The sequence below is a fragment of the Amblyomma maculatum genome, chromosome 1, assembly GCF_055883805.1.
Source record: "Amblyomma maculatum isolate TAMU_Amacu chromosome 1, ASM5588380v1, whole genome shotgun sequence".
In the NCBI taxonomy this organism is placed as follows: Eukaryota; Metazoa; Arthropoda; class Arachnida; order Ixodida; family Ixodidae; genus Amblyomma; species Amblyomma maculatum.
Window position 1 is genome coordinate 334,320,384 of NC_139344.1, and position 17,319 is coordinate 334,337,702.

General features: G+C 48.7%; 1 protein-coding gene across 1 annotated transcript; it reads left to right on the forward strand.

The window, feature by feature from the left end:
- The first annotated feature begins 326 nt into the window (after window positions 1–326).
- On the forward strand, window positions 327–1,343 carry LOC146207472 (uncharacterized). The gene is made up of 2 exons (XM_084587111.1): window positions 327–709; window positions 1,043–1,343. Exons 1-2 carry the CDS (start codon window positions 357–359, stop codon window positions 1,341–1,343), a joined length of 654 nt encoding a protein of 217 aa, XP_084443237.1. The 5' UTR covers window positions 327–356.
- The last annotated feature ends 15,976 nt before the right edge of the window (window positions 1,344–17,319 follow it).

The following is a 17,319-nucleotide window of genomic DNA, read 5'->3' on the forward strand; positions in this document are numbered from 1 at the left end:
CAAAACTAGCCCAACTTTCCACCTTATTCAGAACATAAATCTACCCCCCCCCCCCCCTCCTTCCCTCCTCTCACCATATCTTGTACAGGCTTTTGGCCTGCAAAGGTCTGTCACCTTTTGTTGTAAAAGAATGACGAACGGAAGTAAGGTTCGAAAGCAGGGGTAATGACAGGTCTACAGATAGGCCGACCACGTGTCACTTGCTGTGCCACTGCCTCCACGTGTGACGTCACCAGCATGTGCGAGCATCGCAGTCACGTGACCCTCGGAAGCGTACAAAAAGCGCTCCGCCAGCGACGGGTATTAGCACAGTCGACCGAAGCTCCACGGCTGTAGACCCTTCTCCAGGCTGCAACATGAGTCTACTAGCCACCTTCGTTCTGCTGATCATCTTTCTGCACGCCGCGCAGAGCATGTTCCTGGGAAGCCTGCTGCAAGCGCTGCCCTTCGGTCCCATAGTCGCCACGAACGGCATTCTGGGCTTCAAGGTGGCCATGGGTGCCGCCCTCCTGTCCGTCCTGGGGCGCGGCTTCGGCGGGCGGTACGGCTTCGAAGTGCGGGCAGGCACAGGCATCGGGGACGCTTCGCTGCCGGCTGGGCAGATAGACGGCCGCCGTGGTCTTCTCGTGCCAGTCTCGTTGACGACGACCACGGAGCTTCCCGAGCCGACTGTGCGCATGCCCATCTCTGCGCTAGAAGACATCCTCAAGTAAGAGCCTCCTCTAGCCATCTCTCACCTCGATTGTTTTAACTTTTTTTTTTTTTTTTGATTCCTGCTCTGCCTTCTCAAGAGTAGGCGAATATTCTCTGCGGAGTCGTCTCAATAACTAAATTTTTCAGATCGATGCATTTCTTGAGCTTTACTTCGCTTCTTCCGCAATATTACGTTCTCACGATGAGGCGCTGGATTTATACATCCTGAGCCTACGGCCGTTTATGTAATTACTGGGTTTACTCCACCTCTTGCCACAGGTACACCCACTGTGTCATCTTTCATCATCTTTCCTCACGCTCATCACGCTTGCTTTGTTGTGTGACTCAGGGTCGAGCAGCCAGGCCACCAGCTGGACGTGATGTTCCTGTTCCTGAAGGAAATCGACGACCACGACTGCGTGTCCCGCATGGTGTGCGAGAGCGCGGCCGACGCGTTGCGGATGGGCAAGGTGGGCAACGCGACCGTTCAATTCTTCAACGGAAACACGACCGTCAAGACGGGAGCCGGCTCGGCGTTTGTCTCCGCAGCCCAAATAGGCCGCTCCCAGGGACTGCATGGCTGCGCCACGATATTTTCCAAGTGCACCGCCGACCTGCCGCACATCCTCACCATGGCCGGACTGATGTGAAGGAGACGTCTAAGCCTTTCTATTGTACATACATTGTAATATAGGCGCACCCTGTAAATAAATTGACTGTCCGCATTACTATTTCTATGTCTGTGCGTAATCTCACTCTTCCAAGTGCTGAGATAGCGAACCTGCGCCCGCAGGCCGAGTCTCTATGTGGAATTCTTCCGTAAGAAATACGTAGATATATAGCTCAAATTTCGATTTGGTTGGCTGGTAGTAAAATGCAGGACGGAAACGTACGTTTTAAATGCGCTGACTAGATACATTCCCATGCGTCAGAACAGCTGGATAGTGCGGAGTATAGACTCGTGGAGTCGAACAAGGCAGCAATATTTTAACACCATACTTTAAAGTAGCTATGTGTATAGTGTGCTTCGATGACCACCTCGAGTTTGTGGCTGCTTGGTCCCCTTTACTCTTCGTTTGGAGCATTTATTCGCCTTTTCATGCCCAGCGATAAAGCGGTCAAGCATGTGCATCTAGCAGATACCGCGTCGCGTTACCTTCCGAAGTGAATGACTCACTTCCAATTATGTAACTACAGATAAAAAGTATGTGACTGCTGCACTCATTTCCCTTATAGTTCTTAAAACGTTTAGACAATATCAACAGTGTATTCCCGTGGACTTCTAGCGCGATAATAAGTGGGATCGAAAAACCTGCATGCATTTAAGCTTTGAATATAAGTGTGCCCTGGGTATCAGATTTCTTTAGTGCTCATAAAATTCTTTACTGCTTTGAAAGTCAAGTGATATAAGCCAGACTAATTTTTTTTTATTCATCAGCAAAGGGAGCGACCAGTCTCAATACAGCACGGTGTGTCGTCACATCACTAAACCCTCGTGGAAGCATCCTTTCTACGCGGCAGGTGAGAAGGTTTGTAGGATGCATATTGTTGCAGTGCAAATCAAATGTGGGTCAATAAGCACCGTTAATCGACTGGTCCTCTGAACGTCACACTTTATTCAAAGCGACTCTGGCTACGAGACAAGCCGTATAGTGGAGGGCTCCAGGTAATTTTACGTGCACTGACGTCGAATGGCGTACAATAGCGTTATGCGTGCCGTCTCCGTCAAAACGCACCAGCCGAGGTCGCGGCTGACTAGTGGAGCGTGACGGTGGTAAATTTAAATGTGGGAACGATAGCCTGTCTTGGTCAGCACAAAATGAATGGTGGCAGAATCTTCTACTATACTCAACTGAGAGCTGTCGACGAACTTATTCTTGATCTGTGAAAATCTTGCGCACAAATATAAATTTAATTGACGTGGACGAGAAAAAAAAATACAACAAATATTGTGCAGAGAGCTCCGCGCTGAAAACAGACTAAACTCGCCATCGAGCAAATTTTCACAAAATATAATTATGATTTTCGCAGCTTCCCATACATCGAATCAATATCTGATTTCGCACCATAGTCTACTTACTAAGGCACTGATAAATCACTGTGAAGCCTGAATAACTTGTCGCTGTTGTAGCGACGACACAAGGTCAAAACGCGCAGTGTAGCAACTTGCAATCCTTGTGTTTTTTAGAACGCAGAAGCATTTTCCAGACCCTCTGCTCCTGCAGCAAGAGGATCTGTGCGATCCCATTATCAAGTGGCAGAGCTTTAATATTTGTAAATAGTTAACATGGCTTTCCCCTGTCCTCTCTCGCGATCAGTTCAGTTCAGTCGTGTCCGACTCTTCGTGACTCTATGGACCATGTCACGCCACGCTTTCCGGTCTCTCACTATCTTCCTAACATCACATAACTTCATCTGCAGTGCCTCGAGGATGCCATCTAACCATCGCGTTCGCTGCTTATCGCGATCGCGCACCCTGTATTCCCTTTGCTGACCCTCTCTTTCCCATAGACTTTCTTACTATTGCCTATATGAAAAGCTAGCGGCGCTGAACGAGCCACCATCGATGCTATTAGCATCGTGAAGGGATACAGGGACAGAAGTTCGAGTGCATAAAGTGGCCTTACTAAGCTGATTCATTTCAGAAATGTTGCTCCTTCTCGGGTATGTGCAGTGACATACCGTTTCAGTGGTGAGCACGAATATACGCATGTGTTGCTATTGGGGGTTCGAGTAGGAAATTTGTCATTTGTGGTTAAGACGGAAAGGTGGGTGAAAAGCGCGAGTCCTCTGCTGGTTTCGAAACGGTTATTGTCCCGGATTCATTTTAGATTCGGTCACGAAAGATTAATGGTTACCGTAGTCGTTGATTGTTCATGCAGCAAAATACCGGGGGTTTCATTAAAGCTGAGGACTCATTTTTAAAAATAGGCTTTTTGAGGCATAAAGACGGCTTCTCCGGCACATCTGTGCGATGCAGTGTTGGCGGATACCATATATGACTTTAACTATAGTAAGCCGGTTAAGTAGTTTCTGGTAATAAAATTTTTAACTGCGACAGATAGGCATCTAGTTTCAAATATTTATAGCCGACCATTATTAAGGCGAAAGCCTGTAATGGCTCATGCTGTCGCGGACAAAGTGTGTCCCGCTTTTGCGGCGTTCTGATTGGCCGCGTGGCGGGATGCGTCCCTGCCATCTGCAACACTTGAACGCGCGCCAAGGAACGCCACGTGACAGGAGCGATGGTGTACCGTCCACACTCAAACTTTCCGGAGAAAGTGTGATAGATACTGCGTCTTCCTGTAAACCAATTAAATTATATGTAGCACTGCAACGAATGCCGACAAGAGGCTAACGATGGGAGGCAAATTATAGGATAGGAAGGATAGGCTTTCGCCATTCTCCTCTTAAGAGACATTTAAGAGACCGTCTAATTTTAATAGCCATATCAGTTCTTAGAAGTTTAAAAACGCGATTACCTTCGGTGCTTTGGCTCAACAAGTTCTGGCCATCGTGCGCTAAAAGACGCGCGATTTTGAAAAAACCCGCGCTCTAGCACTGCTCCCAGCGCAGTCCGTCAATGGCTCAAATGCCACCTCCCCTCTTCTGTCCCTCATCTACAGCGGAGAGCAGCGCAGGACGAACAGAAGTGGCGACATTGATTGACGGCGCCGGCGGAGGAAAGCGCGGAAATCTCCACCTGTTTGACACGTACCTAACTGTAATAGTATTATAAGAAATTAGTTAATTTCCTAGTCAACAATAGCTATCTGTTTTTTAGATCTCCACCAACAATGCTGCAATAGCGCCGCAGAAGAAGTTTTTACATCTAAAAAAAAAAAAAAACCTATTTTTAAGAATTAGTGCCCATCTTCGTTGAAATGCCTGGCTTATATTTAGAAGCTTAAGGTATTTCGACAAGCGCCCTTTATTTTACCCGCCGAATTCGAATCTGGTGGTGGTCACGGATTGCATGCAAAAGCGACTTTACTTTAAATGTCCTTATATTGCGCTTCTCAACATGAACATCGACTGTCACTCGTGGTATACAAGTTCATGCTTCTTAATTCTTTTTTTTTTTCGTAAGCCTGTACGCTCAACATCACAGCTTATATTTCGAGTCTGCGTCCTTTTCGGAAGTGACATTCTGGCCCTCACCTCGATTCATCTGATTGGAGGAAACACCGGAACCGGATGTCAGTTCAGCTGCCACCGCTTCCAGCCGGTTCCGGCTTTTCCACCAACCCGATGAGGGCGAACTTCACTTCTGAAAACGACGTAAACTTAAAGCATACGGGCCCAGGACACTGCTAGCACCGATACATGGCGATCGCAGTCTTCTTCGAGTCGCGAATATAGTGTGCGAAAACCATGAATATAGTGAAACGCACCAGACGACACCGATAAAATGTTCTTTTTTTTTTTTTTTTTTTCACAATGACAACAACAAGGACATTTGAACCGTTTGAACGATAACATTTTCAAAACAAATATTTGTTCTGAAAAGTGTCTGCTTAACACACACGCAAACATTCGTTTCGATGCTTGTGTCATATTTAGCCAATAGGAGAGAAGGCTGCATCTCACTACAGACAAATATTGCTCTCGTTTACATTTAAAGGAATTTTTTTCACGTGTGTAGTAATTCATAATAAGTACATTTACATTGAACGTTGGGACATATCTCATTGTGAAGCATGTTTTGGAAATATTTTTTACCTGTGACAGCCCTGCAGTTGGGTAGCATGACGCCATTTATTCTCGTAGGTGGAAGCTCGCGAAACTTGGGAGTTCAAGCCATTATAAAATATACTGCCGGCACCGGCAACATCTTGTCTTTCCGCGTCCTTTTAACAGTGGGATATTACAAGATGCTGATGGTAATAGTCTAAGCTTCCAATGGGCGAGAGAACCGATGCGTGAGTGCACCAGTGCCTGTTCAGGGAATAAAGCTCCGATCCCGCTTTTCACGGGCAAATTCTTTGGCACGCACGATCCCACAAAAGTTGCAGCGTGAAGCTCCTCGCACCATTCCTCGGCGTGATGCAGAAAGCGATCGATGGCACGAGAGAAAGAAACCGAAGAGGCGATTCTCTGAGGCGCAAACACGAGCCACCGGAGGTGCGCGGACGCATGCATGCAGGAGAAGCAGCCCCGCGAAACAAGCCTCGCTGCGAGTGCCGCATCACGCGGCAGGGCCTCCTTCCGCCCTTCGGCGTATAAGCAGGCACGCAAATGCGAACCGACGACGACGCAAGATATGCGCTCGCCTCCGGACGGGGGGCCGCGACCCGCCGTTATGCATTCATACACGCGCGCAATTCGCGCACGCACGCGGACCAAACCGAGAGCGGCGCCTTGCCTTCGGGTCCATCTGCGCGGCAACGAATGGCTGAGCGCGGCTGCGAGCTCGACGTCGCGAGTACGTCTTGCTCGCGTAAGTTATGTGTGGGCCCCCCGCCGATGAGCGCTTCTGGTCTGCTCGCTGAAAACCCGGGCACCACCGCGCCCCTGCTCCCTTTCCCGCCGCATCATTTCATCTTTGTATTTTCGCTCGCGTCGTCAGCCTTTCCCAGAAAAAAAAAAAAAAAGAAAAAAGAAAAAGGAAACTATTTTCTTCTCCATCTGTCGAGGTTTCCACGCTCTCTCTCTCCTCTCCTTGATGGGCCGCGGCGGGTGGAGGAAGAGGGGGCAGAGCTGGATTGCACACACTGCGGCCATTTTCACTTTGCAAAAGTCATCGGTGCATGCGCTTATGTTCACATGGGAAGAGTGCTGTACGGGCATGGCCTCTGCGTAAGCGCGAACTTCGCCAAGGAGCGTGCAATTTAATGCTGGCTCCCCCTGTCGTCACTGTTTATCATCATCACCATTTATTTCGCCCCTCTGAGAGCGCTACCTGGAGAGTTGAACAAGGGTGCCTTAATGAGAGCAAAGACCGATGATCAATGGACGTGAGCAAGTCATCTGAAACGCATAATGCCCTCAAGCGACGAGACGTCCACGATGTGCACAGGGGCTCCTCAGTGGTATTACGAATTATGAAAGCAAGAGATGCCTTAAGAGGCTCATCAATAAAAGACGCAAAAAATACACATACAGCGGTGACTGATGATAATTAAAAGGAACGTGAAGTATTGTTTTAATCAATTTGGCTGAGCTTTTGGACTCCGGCTGGCGGTGAAAATTTAAATCACATTAATTGCAAGCCAAAAGGAAAGCAAAAGTCACCACATGTGAGCACAGAATGACAAAAAAATTCCGAGAACAGTGCAGAATCTGCACTGGAGAAATGAGCAAGCCTGAGCGTTGCTGTGTTGTCCGCGAGATGTGTCAGCGGGATTCCGCGAGTGACAGGTACTGAGCCTTTCCTTTCCTGCAAACCAATTATAGAATGCCGATTAACTTTGATGCGTTCAGCGGAACCCTGTTTGTGATCTTGTATCCAACAAGGGGCGCAGCAACTCTCATGCTTTCGCATTTCTCCCCTGCAGATTCTGCAGGGCTCTCAGAATTTTTCAGACTGCAGTTGGTTGATTACCTCTCTTTACATGTGCACTTTCAAACCATTCTCACCATTTGTGCACGCAAATCACGCCCTTTCCCGCTCATTCACGTTCAAGCATTTCGAATTTCTCACCACCGGAAGTTAGGTCTATGTCAGCGGAAGTCGAGTACTACGTGACCACCACCCCGCCGGGGTGGTGCAGTGGTAAGACGCCCGAATACTGTGCCAGAGTACCCGTGTTCGAACCCGACCTCGGTGGCTGCATTTCGATGGAGGCGAAACGGAGTGGCGTCCGTGTGCTGTGCGATGTGAGTGCACGTTAAAGAACCCCAGGTGGTCGAAATTTCCGGAGTCCTCCACTACGGCGTCTCTCATAGCCTTAGTCGCTTTGGGACGTTAAACCCCACAAACCGACCAACCAACCTTTTGGAGCTCGCCATTACTAGAGTGCACCCTTCTAGTACACTCTACCATTACCACTCCCGGCTATTTCGACGTCTGAATGATTTACTGGCTCTGATTAATTACCTAATTAACTCACATGCAGCAAATTATTTTCCCAGTAATACTTTTTGGTCCCCAATCTAATCCAACCATTCTTTTTCTTATAACTCGTTACGTTCGAACGTAACCATGATTACAATTCTGGGGGCACGTGGCTGCCGATATACCTACTAGTAATGCTTGCGCATTAAAAGCTCCGTGTTCTGATGACCCTGTATAGTTTCGAAACGTTACCACCGGTTGTTTAATATCTTATGCATGTACTAAACACGTTATTCAGTTGGTGAAGTCAGCCCGTTCGCTACGCTAGGAGGCGCCTGAGCAGTAACCGTTGCCTCGTCTGCCCGTTTAACCGTCTATGTTATTGAGCGCTGATAGAAAATCCATTGCCAAAAGCTCATATCGGCCGCCTGCCTTGCACTGTGAGCCAGCATGATTTGGTTAAAGACGTGTCGCAGGCTCTCTCGTTGGACTGTATGCACATTACCCGAAGTTCTGCAGACTCATAGAACTATGACATAGTCGTCATGCTGAACTTCATTCATGAGCAATGATTCCGTATACATCACGATTATTTCGTTTTAGGCCCCAGTCAACACTCAACGTATAAAACGAATACAAACAGCAGAATTTCGATAACTACGGGATCCTATGGGCTGGCATATTGTTCATGTCACGCGCAGTCAAAGGAGAGTCCATTTAAATGCAGTGCTGAGGGGACCGAAACCGGAGGTTCGAATAAACGATAGTATTCTACTACAGAAAACATAGACAGGCAGTTGCGTACGGTACGCTTAAAGAGACAGTTGTCGAGCAGGAGCTGTCGCATCATAACGCGAACATTCGAGACATGTGCGGCGTTGACGACGGCGCCGGTCGAAAGACAACCGTGTTAAAACTTATGAGAGCATGCTATCTCTCAAAGATTCAGAACGGAAATGCGCGGAAACAAAATTACCCCCCCCCCCCCCCCCCCCCCCCCCGTTTCCCAATTCTGACTTCTCATGCTCCTCTTCCATGCATGCACGATAGTTTTGACTCATTCTCTCCAGGTTGACGTCATCACGTTATCAATCGTAAGCAGGGCAGTGTGGCAGTTTTCAGTTGTGACATACACGACAGCGAAGAGAGCGACACTACCGCAAAAGCAACAAAAAGAAATCAATTTGTTCGGGCGAGTGAACTAAAATGGACGTGGAGAGCGCTGCATACTGCGGTTTCACGTTGACCCTATCTCCCTTACAGAGCAGCACAAATGACTGCAGACTTTACATTCACGTGCGACACACGGTCGAAGCCTCTGCAGGTACACGACAAGCAAGGTGGCTCGAACGGGATTATTCTACACTACATGGCGCCCGCTGGCCGCGGTACGTGTCCATCGTGTGGCCCAGTGCCCACTCATCGACCAGCGAAGAGCAGACAGGAACTGAAAAGAGGGAGAATTGGGTGGGGGCGGTTGGAGGGGCGTGGAGCTGAAGAAGCCACAAGTCTTCCGACAGACCGATAAGAAGAGGTAAAGAAGTGAGCGGGGCGGAGATTTTCAGGCAAGAAAGAAAGAAAGAAAACCATTGAGTCACCTGCACCAGCACTGGCTCGTCTCTCGACGGCTTCCGCGAAAAAGCACGGCGGAAAGCGGAGCAGTCTCTGCGGGCACCTTTAATGAGCTTCGAGGGCAAAGAAAAGGGGCAGAAAATACACCGACAGTGAAAGCACGGAAGGTAAGGGAGGCGGGCAGAGAACTTAGAATGGCGTAGGCGGCGGTGGTGCGGTGTGGGATGAGGCAGACCACGCCGACGCGGAGAGGAGGTCGTCCAGGGACGTCACCGGTAATTACGTTTCTATTCGCCAAAGTCGGGCCGCGGGGCCATTACCGCAAACCCGAGATGCATATCGCGGCCAGCGCGCACCCCGATATAACGATTCCCTCTCGACGACCGACGCTACGGCGGACGGAAGACTTGAGCGCCGCCGCCACTGCGGTGACGCCCGACGCATGCAATGACCGATGTCGCGTCGGCGGGCATGATGGGTGTTGCTCACGTGCGGAATGACGCCATTTACCTATGGGACTGAGATAAGCGGGTGTGCCGACTTTTTTTTTTCTGTATGTCTATCTCGCAGAGCAATATCTATAGGCCAAATGGCCATCAGCTCTAATATTTTATGAGCCCTGCTTCACGGTATGCCAATGAAGTTATATTGGATGAGTGATTTATTTATTTACTTACTGATTGTAAATTGTGAGGTTTGATGTTCTGAAGCGACACAGGAGATAGGGGACGCCCTAATGAAGGGAACCGGATCAGCTTTGACAACTGTCGTGACGCTGGGGCTATGTCGACCCGGCCTTCACTTGGTAGCGTGCAGAGACTCGGGGTTGAAGCAGGATTGAATCTTCAAAGTTGGTAAAATATATACAAGCAGGTTTAATGGCACTTTGAGAAAACTTATTTACATGATTATTTACATGAAAAAGAAGGGTATAACAGCAAAATGGCAAGCGTTATAAGTTCATAGCGAGAAGCATCTGGATGAGCCGTTTACCCAGGGCTCAGAGCGACATTTCGTGCTCTGCAGCGTCCTTAAAACCCCCTATGTCCAGCCCCTCTCTGAAGATGCTGACCAACCAAATCCAGGGCACGCCCCTCAGGTATCGGCATCCAATCGAACACATCACTGCACTGATGGTCTGAAGCACTGGCTGGTCCGGCATTCATTCGTTGGGCGTGATCACTTGTTGGCGGGAAAAGCTTGGGAACGGCGAGGAGAGGAGGTACATTTCTATTCTTCAGCAAAGAAACCACAGGCTGGTTCTGACAAGTGGTTTTACTTCTCAGAAACCCGAGTACACGTGGCGCCGCATCCGCTCCCAGCATTGTCCGTTTTCGACAATTGCAAATCTTTCCTGCATTCCTGGGAAATCACTTAATGGCTGTATGCGTCATGCTCCTTTCTTGTCCTGCACGTCAGCGGACATGTCACTCTGTCGTCTCCTTTGGAAAGTAGGCATTCCTCACTGGACGATAGGGCTTATCGACTGGAAGGGTGAACAAAAGAAAGAAAGCACTTCCTGCATTTCCCGCAGGGGGACGTTTCTTTGTGTTTTTCCAGACGTTCTCTTGGCAGGGTCAATTTGGTATTTGCAGAGTGTCCACAAAGCAAAACAGGCTTACAAAACAGGATTCCTGGAAACAGGCTCACTTAGAGCCATTGGACCATCACCACATATTCACAGCACTTATCCATGCCCACAGGCGAACAATAGAGCGCGCAAATGCGGATGCTTGGTCGTAACAGCCTCCTCCCCCGCCAGAAGAGTCTCGGAGGGCAGCAGTCCCAGCTGCTGCATGAAGAGACGACTTAATGGCCTGCACGTGAACGCTTGAAGCTCGCTGTTGCTTGTCGCGTTGTCTTGATTGTTGTAGGCCAAATTGCTCGAGCTGTCTGAAACTCAACCACATGTCGAAGCAAGCACTCGGCTCCCGTCTGAAGAGACCAGGTTAAAAGAAAACTGCCATTGTTGTTCGAGAAAAGCCCACTCTCAAGACGTTCAGGACCCACGTATTCCTAGAAAACCAAACGTGCTGCTTTACATAGCCACACATATACAAGCGCACGAAAAAAAAAAAAAAAAAAAAACCTGATTATCAATTTGGATACATGGTGAGGAACATCTCGGACCGCTTAGAAAGAGCGGCTAAGCGCGTCCGCATTCCCATTTAACTTCCCCTTTTTGTATCTTATTTCAAAATTGTACTGCTGTAAAATCAAGCTCCACCTAAGAAGGCGACTGTTCTTCGATGTCGCAGTTTGCAGCCAAGCCAGGGGACAATGGTCCGTCTCTACGGTGAATTTGGCCCCTCCAAGATAGCACTGCAATTTTTGAATGGCCCATATAATGCAAGCGCACTCTTTCTCTGACGCGCAATAAGCCCTTTCTCTAGAACTCAGTTTTCTGCTCAGGTAGAGCACGGGGTGCTCATTACCGTCGTCATCTCTCTGGCAGAGAACAGCACCTAACCCTCGATCACTGGCATCACACTGGACCGTGAATTCTCGGCCATAGTCTGGAGCTCGCAATACCGGACGGCTAATCAGCACAACCTTCAGGTTTACGAAGGAGGCTTCCTTTTGTTCGTCCCAGACTACATTTGTCGGTTCTGTCTTGCGGAGAGCGTCGGTCAGAGGGCTAGCCAAAGCTGAATAGTTAGGGATGTAGTGATTGTAGTATCCCGTCAGACCCAGGAATGCTCGAATTTCCGTCTTCGTGCTCGGCCGCGGGTAGTCTGCTACCGCAGAAATCTTAATCTCGCTGGGTTTCCTGAAACCTCGACCTACATTGTGACCCAAGTAGTCCACGGTCGCCCTTGCCAGGCAACATTTCTCGGCCTTTACGGTTAGTCCAGCTTGACGCAAAAGGCTAAGTAAAGCTCTTAGATGTACCATATGGTCCGCCCATGAGTCGGAAAAAACCGCAATGTCATCTAAGTAAGGCACTGCGAATGTTTCACACCCCTTTAAAACCCTATCCATGAGTCGGGAAAAACAAAATGGAGCATTTTTGAGCCCGAAACTCATCATTGTTGGCTGGTAGCTGCCCGTCGGAGTGACGAAAGCCGCGTATCTGCTGGCGCGTTCAGTGAGCGGTACTTGCCAGTATCCTCGAGTAAGGTCCAGCGTAGTCACATATGCCGCTCTACTGACCTGTTCTACTCTCTCCTCAATATTCGGAATAGGATACACTTGATCCCTGGTGAGAGAATTTAGCTTTCGGTAGTCTACCACAGGCATAGGGTCTTTACCTGGAGCTTCTACTAAGATCATAGGCGAAGCATAATCGCTTTCCGAGGGTTTTATTACTCCCAATTCCAGCATGCGAGTTACTTCCCTATCCAGAATTTCTCTTTGCCTTGGAGAGAATCGGTAGCACCTTGATCGCACTGGCACGTCTGAAGTCAGCTCAATATCGTGCTCAGTCAAATCAGTCCTGCCTGGCCTGTCCACGAAGCAGGCCTCAAACTCTGTTATTATTTCGCCCAGATCGGACAGCTGGGATTTCTTTAGTTCTCCTCTCTGCTCCGTCTTTTTGAGAAGCTCCTGAGCGTTGCTTCCCTTTCCGCTGAGGCAAATCAAGTTGTCCCCCATCTCCTCGGGAAGGTTTAACGTTAGATTTACCACGGCTTCCCTCTGCACATAAGGCTTCATAAGATTGCAATGATAAATGCGCACTTCTTTACGCCTACCGGGAATTTTCACTGCGTAGTTAGTGTTAGAAAGCTTTGCAACGACTTCAGCAGGTCCTTCCCACTGTACTTCGAGCTTATTCTTGGGATCATTGGCTTGCTCCATAGTTAAGTCCTCTCGGGTTCCACTTAAAAGCCTCGTGAGATTACTAGACACTGGCGGCAAGAGGTTATTCTCAAGAACGTCCTCATTCCGCGTCTCATCAAATTCACTTTCAAGTTGACTTATTTGAGATGCCTCGCTCTCAAAGTTTTCTGACCCGCTATCTTCCACATAGACCACTGTTTTAACTGCCGTTTCCTCCGCTGTGGAATTTTCTGGTATGAGCAGTGTAGCTAGTTCTCGCGCCTTTGAACGTGTTAATGCTTGCATAACACTGTCTCCGAAAAGGATGCCCCTCTTTCGCAGTAGCATGTCCGATTTGTTGGAAAACAAATACGGATAGCACTTAGGCAGCTTTTCTGAAACGGCAGCCTCGGTTGTTAACTCGCCGAAAGGGCCCTCGATGACCACGTTCGCGATTGGCAAGCACACACTCTGTTCCTCCACTACCTGGCGGATCCACGCACACTGTCCTGTATAGTCGGAAGGCGACACATACGCCGGATGGACAACATCCATCGTTGCGGCCGAATCGCGCAGTACCTTGCAAGGCTTCCCGTTGACTACTAGGTCATGCAGGTAGGGTTCTAAAAGCTGCATATTTTCATCGCAGTCACTGACATACGAGAAAGCAATCTTTTCTTTCCGGCAGTTGACGGCAATGTGACCCTGCTCATTACACCTAAAGCATGTGAGCGGCTTCCTAGCCTCAAGCTTATTCTTTGTGTTCTGCGCGTTGGTCACTTCCCCACCTTTCTCACTACCGTCCTTTCTAGGGCGTTTGCCTGAAGAAGCCTTCCTTTCTTCGTTTGCAAATCTAGCAAAGTGCCTTTTCTGACGGTTATTCACACTCGACTTGGAATTGCGGGGCCTAACCACTACTGGGTTGCTGAATTGTCGGCGCGAAGCATAGTCCTCAATGAGTTCGGCAGCTTCAGTTGCCGACTTAATGTCGCCTCGGTCCTGTAACCAATTTCTTTCTTTTTCTGGGAGGCAGTTATAAAACTGCTCCAAGAGAATTCGCTCGACTACAGCATCCCTCTCACTGTAGGAATCAGTGCTCTTTAGCCACTCGCCCAAATTTACTCTTAAATTGTACAGGAATTCAGGGTAACTCTCGTCCCTGGACTTAGTAGCGTTCCGAAAACGTTGTCTGAACGCCTCGGCGCTAAGTCTATACTTTCTCAGAAGGCAAGCTTTGACCTTCTCGTAGTTGTCCGCGTCCTCCTTGCTTAGCCGCGCGACAACCTCCGCTGCCTCGCAGGGCAGAACCGTCAATAATCTCTGAGACCACGTGTCTCGCTGGAAGGACAGTTTTTCGCAGGTTCGCTCAAAGTTAGCCAAATACAGACCGATATCCCCTGATATCACATATGGCTGCATGTACTTTGACATCTTGAAATCTGCCTCCTTGTTGAGAAGAGGTACCGCTAGCTGGGGAGAATTGCCCGACCTCTTGCTCAACTCTAGTTCTAATTTCCGGAGCTCAATTTCTTGGTCCAGCTTTTTTTCTTCTCTTTCACGCTTCTTTTCCTCTTTTTCCCACTCACGTTCGCGCTCCTTTTCCTCTTTTTCCCGCTCTTTCTGCTGTCTGAGCTGCTCCTTTTTTTGACCGATGAGGTTCCATGCTTCACTGAGCTCCTCATCATCGGTTCCCAGATCAGTGATTGCCTTTATAATCAAGGGTTTTCGTGCCAAACCACTTGTATCAATTCCCAATTCCTCACACAACAGCAACAGGTCCGGTTTCTGCAGCTTTTGTAGGTCCATGATCGCTCCGAGTGTCGGCTACTTCCAAAACAACTGTGCAAACTACCAAACCTAAAGGCGTTTCCACACTCTCTTTACCAGTTCTAAAATCTAACCCTGTTCTAGAACCTGGTCCACATCAGAAGAAAAGCCAAGCACTCACCCACACATGCGATCGATGTTCCGAGCTGCTCTCTTGTTGGCCGATTGTTGCGCCTGCTTGTTGCTTGAGATGCCACCTCCGATCACCAGATGTGGCTTGTAGATTCTGATCCACCTCGAATCACCAGATGTTGTAGCTTGTAGATCCAGATCCCACCTCCAGTCATCAGATGTTGTGGCTTGTAGATTCAGATCCCAACGCTGGTCACCAGTTGTCGTGACGCTGGGGCTATGTCGACCCGGCCTTCACTTGGTAGCGTGCAGAGACTCGGGGTTGAAGCAGGATTGAATCTTCAAAGTTGGTAAAATATATACAAGCAGGTTTAATGGCACTTTGAGAAAACTTATTTACATGATTATTTACATGAAAAAGAAGGGTATAACAGCAAAATGGCAAGCGTTATAAGTTCATAGCGAGAAGCATCTGGATGAGCCGTTTACCCAGGGCTCAGAGCGACATTTCGTGCTCTGCAGCGTCCTTAAAACCCCCTATGTCCAGCCCCTCTCTGAAGATGCTGACCAACCAAATCCAGGGCACGCCCCTCAGGTATCGGCATCCAATCGAACACATCACTGCACTGATGGTCTGAAGCACTGGCTGGTCCGGCATTCATTCGTTGGGCGTGATCACTTGTTGGCGGGAAAAGCTTGGGAACGGCGAGGAGAGGAGGTACATTTCTATTCTTCAGCAAAGAAACCACAGGCTGGTTCTGACAAGTGGTTTTACTTCTCAGAAACCCGAGTACACGTGGCGCCGCATCCGCTCCCAGCATTGTCCGTTTTCGACAATTGCAAATCTTTCCTGCATTCCTGGGAAATCACTTAATGGCTGTATGCGTCATGCTCCTTTCTTGTCCTGCACGTCAGCGGACATGTCACTCTGTTGTCTCCTTTGGAAAGTAGGCATTCCTCACTGGACGATAGGGCTTATCGACTGGAAGGGTGAACAAAAGAAAGAAAGCACTTCCTGCATTTCCCGCAGGGGGACGTTTCTTTGTGTTTTTCCAGACGTTCTCTTGGCAGGGTCAATTTGGCATTTGCAGAGTGTCCACAAAGCAAAACAGGCTTACAAAACAGGATTCCTGGAAACAGGCTCACTTAGAGCCATTGGACCATCACCACATATTCACAGCACTTATCCATGCCCACAGGCGAACAATAGAGCGCGCAAATGCGGATGCTTGGTCGTAACACAACGTGGGTTTATTTAACCTTAGTTCGTTGATTCACTGATTGAGTGGTTTGTTCGATGGCTGGATTATTGACTCAAAAAGTAATTTCTTTGACTTGTGCAGGGAACTAGTCAAGCTGAATTTTGAAGGTTTTCCTTTCAGCATTTCCTCACGTCATCAGTATAAGTTGTGCTTTGTGTCGCCTTGACATGACCAAATAAGATGGTTTATGGTTTGGTTTAGGGGTTTAACGTCCCAAAGCGACTGCGGCTATGAGAGACGCCGTAGTGGAGGGATCCGGAAATTTTGACCACCTGGGGTTCTTTAGCGTGCATTTACATATCGCACAGCACAGTGGAAAGGGTGCTGTGCAGGCGGCGGCCTCCATCGAAAAGCGGCCGCCGCGGCCGCGATCCTGTCTAGCTGCAAACTTGGGCAAAGCAGTCGAGCGCCACTTAACCACTGCATCACCGCGGCGGGGTAGATCTAAGAAGCGGGACACGAGTCAATGACGCAGGATCTAGTTGGCTTTGGGATATCTCAGACCCTCACACTGTAAATAAACACCATGTTACCTACTAAGTACGCAACACGGTTGTGGTGGAGGTGCGGGGTACCTCAACTGCAGGGATCTCTCTGGTTTTCCATCGACTCTGAAAGCCTGGAAGCCACCGACTCGCGGTATTACCACCATTTTCGTTGAAAACAGCTCAATACGGTGAATACGGGCGAGCAACAACTGCAGTGAGCTACGGTGGCTTTATTGCGAGCCGCGGAGTTTTGATGGGAAAACTCATAAAGGCGTCGACAAGTGGCTCACTATACGAGCGGGTGAGCCGGTACAATCGGTAAGATTCGACCATGAAACTAGCGAACGAATTGTATTCTTTTTGAAAGCAACTGCTTTAATTTTTTTTGACAGCCATGAAGATTCACTGACTATCTGGTACCGCTTCACGGAAGAAATTAAGAAGTGCTTTAACAACAGACCTGCGAAAAAGAAACGTTGCTCCAGCGAGGCCAAGTAGCATGGCGAGACAAGCATACACAAGATGTCGCGGAGATTGTGAAGCTGTGCAAGGAAGTAAGCCAGCGGATGTCTGAAGATAATGTTGGACATGCTCTTAAATAGACCGCTGAAGATGTACTACACATGTTCCTGATCAGCAAAGACAATTT